Source organism: Macadamia integrifolia, chromosome 9 (genome assembly GCF_013358625.1).
Source record: "Macadamia integrifolia cultivar HAES 741 chromosome 9, SCU_Mint_v3, whole genome shotgun sequence".
In the NCBI taxonomy this organism is placed as follows: domain Eukaryota; kingdom Viridiplantae; phylum Streptophyta; class Magnoliopsida; order Proteales; family Proteaceae; genus Macadamia; species Macadamia integrifolia.
Genome location: NC_056565.1, coordinates 37557042 through 37563639, shown reverse-complemented (window position 1 = coordinate 37563639; position 6598 = coordinate 37557042). Strand labels below are relative to the sequence as shown.

The 6598-nt window shown below is 38.4% G+C and overlaps 1 protein-coding gene across 2 annotated transcripts in view; it reads right to left on the bottom strand.

The window, feature by feature from the left end:
• The window catches only part of LOC122088967 (DNA-binding protein RHL1), a gene marked incomplete at its 3' end in the record, with an annotated part of 35324 nt that extends 29329 nt beyond the window's left edge, over positions 1–5995 (bottom strand). For both annotated transcript variants that reach the window (XM_042658352.1, XM_042658353.1), the window contains 4 exon segments: positions 2117–2349; positions 2447–2533; positions 5258–5368; positions 5491–5995. In XM_042658352.1, the coding sequence (XP_042514286.1) occupies positions 2117–2349; positions 2447–2533; positions 5258–5368; positions 5491–5808 (749 nt within the window).
• Positions 5996–6598: the final 603 nt, after the last annotated feature.

The following is a 6598-nucleotide window of genomic DNA, read 5'->3' as shown; positions in this document are numbered from 1 at the left end:
TTTTTTTAAGATGAAGAATGCTAGGACTCAAGTCTTAGAGGAGGGATTCATTATGTATTGAAAAAAAAAAAGATTATGATATAAGGTCCAGCGGTCGAAAAAAAAAGCATATTCTTAACCCCAACTTTCTCCATCCTTTCCATCACCATCCTAGCTTCAGAGTTGGTAAATCAGCATATCATTCACAGTTCAATGAGTATCAATTGGCAAGATGACACTTCTTACAATCCTATTCATTTGCAACACAAAGATACCATAGAGGTCAAGTTTCTTAGTATTAAAACTGATTCAGGAAGGTTTTGATAAACCACACCCAAGAAGAACTCTATGAAGGTGCAGGATAACTAAACAAAGGGGGTGACAGAAAAGCAAGAATTCTTGAGGGCAAGAAATTTGAATGGTCATAAAAATATTAAGAAATGAGAAATAAGATTGGGAGAAATCAAAGGAACTAAATCAATTGACCTTGTGCCATTCTATCAAAAAATTATGTTCAATTCATAAGATCCCTAACCTAGTGCAACTTCCCATTTCACAGGGTCTCAGGAGGATTGTACTAGCTTTCCTTACCTATGGCATTTATTTTCCCTCACAAAGTGGTAAACCCCACACTGGAACCTATATCTTCATACTGCAGCTTGATCTTTCACCATGTCACCAAGAGACAGCCGGTTAGAAGTGAATCCCCCCGACAATTTCGGATGGCATAAAATTAACTTTGGTAGTGGCCTCAACAAAAAAGTATCCTGCACGAAATTTAGTTCGTTGTTCAAAGCCCTTGTTGATACACACTGTTGTTGCCCTTACTTAACAGCTCAAGCTTTTGGGATACGCAATTGTAACAGCCCTAAAACAAAACCATTACTATAGACTAAGAGCTATTTTTGTATACCCATGAGGCCATGACTATTTCTGATTCTGAAAGGATTACAAGAAATGAAGACACTAGCTAATAAATATGTCGAAGCTTCTAAACCTTTGCAACTTAACTAAAACAATTTAAAATTTTAAAAACTTGTTTATGGCTACTTTGAAATAAAATGACTCTCAAGGCCAGCTGTCTGTAATTACTGGGCACAGTTTTCATAAAAAGCCCTAAAATCTGCCGGTGACAAATCTGAAGGGGGCCTAAATTTTGTGGATGAGTAGGCCCCAAGGTCCCTTGCCTACATGTCAAGTTTCAGCCCAAAATGAGTTACCCAAGAGGTAAAATAAAGCTTTGAAAATCTAGGGATTATAAGAGACTGCATGGACATACCCCAACTGCTGAAAAATACAAGGATGCATAGGCATACATGGGATGGCATTTGATTGGATTAGGTTATGAAATTTGACACACAGCTAATCCGGTCCATCTCTTCTCTATTCAACAAGGAATTGCCGCATCATGTTTTCATGTGGCACACAATAGTGGCCTGTTTACAAAGCTATTGCAAAACAGGGTCGTGTAAAAGGCAATTTCCCCTATAAATAAACCCAAGAAACCTTCACTGTCAGGCAAGGCACCATCTTCTTGCACTTTCAGTGTGAATCCAGCCCATACATCTTTGATTAATACCACTGGCTCAACTCCCAAGGACTTGAATAAGACCACCCACAGTTCTGAGGAGGAATTTGAGGCTCGAAGCCTGTCCCGACAGGTTTTTCTTCAAAGGTCTCTTTCTATGGAAGGTACTGATTCTTTTCATCCAATTAGGACCTAGGGAACAAGATGACCTGGATGCCATTGAATCAACGGATGTTCTGCATCGCTTCTCAGTGAAGGTCATCTTGCAATACCAATTCCCCAATGTGCTGAAACTTGTAATACCTCTTGTAATAAATGAGGTAAATGAAGAGTGCATAGAAATGCCTTGAGGCACAGTTTAAAGTATGTATCCAATGCTTTGCAATTGAAGAAGTGGGAAACATTGAGGACCCCAATCCTTTCCCTACTGAGTCACTTCCCATTATGAGCAATAATAAGTAAAATGTATACAAAAAAATTAGTTCATCAGGTGGAAGTTCAATAACATGCTTGATAAACAGAATTAAAATTTCAGCTCCCAGTGAAATAAAAGATGACGATACCCAAAAGATTCCTTATCAGTTCAAGTGAAATAATGCAAAGTAATACTTGAACTTTTTGCCAGCGGTCCTTGCTGATTGTCTAACTGGTGTCACATTCATCATGTCATTCAAATCATCCCCAGTTATTGGATCAGAATCCCTGGATATGTCATCTTCTGAATCAGTTCTAGGAGACTTCACATCAACATATTCTTTTCCAGGATTTGAAGCACCAGGTTTTTCCTCGGATGTCACACCAGCACCACCTTTAAAATCATAGTCTGCATTTACATGTTGTCCCTGAAAGCAAAGAATTATTCAAGGAAAATGTCAAAAGAAGAAATTATATCCCAGCATTACCAATGACATGATGACATAAGTTTTCATAGCTTCTAACCTCTTTCAGCTCCTTCGGAAAATCAAGTTGGATCTCTTCGGGATTCTCATCTTTACTCCCAATCCACCATGCTTCAGAAAATACAATCTAGGGAGAAAATAAGCTAGTGATAACGAACAGTCAAAGTTGTCATACTGATAGAAGAAAACAAAATCTGACATGTGCCTGAACTAAATAGCAATAGAAATAAGAATAATACAACTCAGCCTTATCCCAACTAAATGGGGACGGCTAAATGGATTCTTTTCCTTCAATGAGCTCTATTCAAAGCCAAACTTGTTATTAGTCCTAAACTATGTATGACTTTCCTCAGCACTTCTCCTAGAGTAATTTTATGCCTACCCCTGGCTCTTTTAGCTCCATCAATCTGAATAGAATCACCCTCCATACTAGAGCATTCAAAGGCCTCCGTTGCACACATCCATGCCACCTCAAACTTATTTCTCGCAACTTATAATGTATCAGAGCTACTCCTAAACTAGCTCTAATTTGTTCATTCCTTATTTTATTTGTTCTCGTTTTACCACTCAACCATCTCAACATCCTCATTTCGGTTACTAAGTTTATCTATATGTTGTTTCTGATTCACCGAAACAGCGAAACAATACAAGATTTTTAACCTTGTTCGAACTAGGATTCCTGGAAATTGAGGACTCATGGTTCAGGCTCAAGTTAATTGCAAGGGAAAGATGGGATAGGCTAGTAAGGGTGCGGCTCATATAGGTTAAGGCTTCCCAGTTCAGGAATTACAAGCACTGGTTAGATATGCAGAAAGGATGAATACAGAGTTAATTACATAAGGATCCAATGACTTCAACAAAACCTTATTGAAAGTTGAAACGAGAATTATACTGTGAGATATTGCAATTTTCTCTTTTTTCCGACCCAAATGCTAATATAAGCTTCCATTGGACTGAAATGGCCATGATCGGCTAGATACTTCTCTTTGTATTGTTTTAAAAGGATACATATTTTGAACTTACCAAAGAAAAATGACTACTGTCGTATTTTAGATACTCCTACTTCACTCGCTATGAAGCACTTTTTGGCCTTAAGTTTTCTAGTTCCCTCCAAGGTAAATTCGCATGAAAAGCATTGCAAGGGAATTTTTTTTTTTTTTTTTCAATTAATGTGGAACGCAATGCTAAGCAGAAAAAATAGAGAACCTAATTATAAGAGATAAATGCATACAAATCATTCTTTTCTTAATTCTAAAAATCTGATACTGATTCTGTTTCCCATTTACTCGGTCACTTTGCTGTTGAAGTGTAAGGGTAAGCATATTTATGGGGTGCAATTTTTTCTGGTTTATACTTCTTTGCTGGGGCACATTAACCATCAGAAGGGTCGGTCTTCTAATTCCGAAGGTAAAAAAATTTGGCAGCTGATCAAAGGGGCACTCAGCTGAAGTTTATGGAAAGAAATAATTAGTTTTTCAAGGGAATGCTGAATCTGCATATAAGGTCATTATGAACGCTTTAGCTATAGTAATCCCATGGGCTTCTATTTTTTATTTTTAAACTACTTTTCCTTCTTCTTCTTTATTTCAAATTTACTGGATGATGGTTAATAACAATTGGGTGGTTTAAACCAATCGGGCAGAGATGGATTTATATATTGCAACCTATCATGTCAAGCTTCGCAAACTCCGACCCAATCAGCCGTTATACCTATGATGCTTGTGATTTCTTGAAACTCGTCCAGCTTTCATAAGAGAATTAGGTAAAGCATTCTGAAATGGATACTTCCATTCCTACACCCCTTTTCTATTCCAAAGTGTAGCACAGATAGTGTATAATTGGTGTTTTAGACCCCACACACCCACCCCCAACCCACCTTACAGCGCACAGCACTGATATGGGATGGAGCAGAAATGGATTCTGAATTTTGCAAATTAACCTGTTAATGTCATTTACAAAATCCTTTCAATTTAAGCAGTTAATTCTCATTTTCAGTTTCAGAACACAACATGTTGGGACAAGTTTTGGGTTTATAGGAGTTGGAAGAAGAATGTAGCACAGTCATGAAGATCCCGAACTGAACCCACCCTGTTGCAATTACAATTGAATGATAATGATATCGATCCAAGCAATAGATACAGCAGCATAACCTTAAAACTAAGAATTTCAAGGAAATAATCAAATTAACTGATTACATAAACTTAAAATTACGAATTTCAGAGGAAAACCTCAAAACTAAGAACTTTCAGGGGAAGTGAATAAACTAACTTCTGTTATAACTGGTTTTCTTTGCTAGAAGATCAGAATTGCATTTTAATGAACTAGTATACTCAGATGATGTAAAATATCTACGGAGCCATAAATAAAAAGGTCAAGATGATGCATATTATGTTTTTCAAATTCTATACCAATATGCAATCAGTTTCACGGTCACTGATCAAGCGGGATAAGGAAAAAAAAATTAACAAGAATTCCTGATTTTATTTGGTGAGATATATTGTTTTGTGCAGCCATGTTGAATTAAGTGGAACATTGATTCCAATTTCGTGATGAAAGATACATTACTTTCCAGATCAGATGAAAAAACACACCATCTCCAATCTTTGAGTTTAATCTGATAGTCTCTTTTTTTCTTGGTGGGAGGCGCTAAGTTTCATCTGCCTCTGTACCATTTATACCTAATATTTTTTTATTCTAGGTTTCCATCAACTCAGCCAAGTCAATCTCTTAAAAACTCTTCGGAAATTCCATAACGATGTACTGAAGTATCAAAGTGAAACAAAGAAATTGATTATCAAAAAACAAGTAAGATACCATGTTAACAAACTAAAGTAACGAACTCAGAACTAACCATGTTATCAAAATAATCCTCACAAGTCACAGTCTTGCCTCCTTTAGAGAACTGCAGAGTCAAATACCTGTTCTTCGGATAAACTATTGTACCAAACAACTTCAACTGACCCTGAAATTACAATTATCAACAAGTAAAGCCAAAGCAAAGAAACAAAATACATCATCCAAAACCCTAATGAACGTAACAAGAGATCAAAGTGGAAGTAGCTACAAAGAGAACTAACGCCAAACCTGAGGGAAATCAAGGTAGAGTATGGGATTCTTAGTTCCCAAATCCTTCAACTCTCCTATCTTCCCACCAGTGATTGGAGCAAGAAGGCCAGGAAATGAGAAGAGGAATCTGTTCCTTCTCTGGGATTTCTTCCCAATGTCTCTCCCATGGTGTTTGCGAACAATTTTCGATGGGCTGAGGGGAGAAATCGGTCTCGCAGGAGTTTGAGAGAGTAAGTTCTTAGAGAATGAGAGCTTTTTAAGTCTTTTCCGCTCTTCCAACTCTGGGTTATCTTGAGCTTTTCCGCCATTCTCGTCTTTCTTCGAAGCTCTCACCATCCTCTCTCTCTCTCTCTCTCTCGGTTTGGAGAAATGGTGGGAAAGCAGAGGACTACTGACTTCTGAGTGAAGTCAACCAATTGAGTAGACTCAGGAGACGTGAGTTGGACTTCGCCTATACACAGGTACTAGCTGGGCCGAATGCCAATCCCAGGTTGGAAATGAGCTTCGGACAAACCGAAGTTTCCGGATAAAAATCCTCTGCAATTCCCATCTCATGCAATTTTGTGCAATACCCCCTGCAGAGGTTGACACGTGGACATTCCAGATTGAACGGCTAAGATTAACCTTCCAATGAAACAACCCAAAACCATGGTTCTCCAACTTAAACCGAACCGAGTCGACTATTCAAACCCAATCGGTCAGGTTTTAATTCAAAACCTAAGAGATATGTATCCATTTCCTCTCTCGACTCTCAACTCTCTCTCTCTCTCTTTCTCTCTCTCTCTCTGTTACGGCTCTCCTCTGCCCTAACTCTCGACTCTCAACTCTCTCTCTCTCTTTCTCTCTCTCTCTCTCTCTCTCTCTCTCTGTTACGGCTCTCCTTCTCTGCCCTAACTCGCACAACAAACTCCCTGCTCCCTGCTCCCTGCTCCCTGCTCCCTGCTCCTTGTTCCTTGCTCTCTCGAGACTCTCTCTCCCTGCTCCATTTCTGTCCTAGAGGAAGATTTCTACGTTTTCCTACATTTCTTCTTCTTTTGGGGTTTTGAGTGGGTTGGTCTTTATTTTCTTTTGGGGAGAAGAGTTTGCGAGTGATTTTTCAGGAGGGAAAAAGAAGCGATTCTGGAAA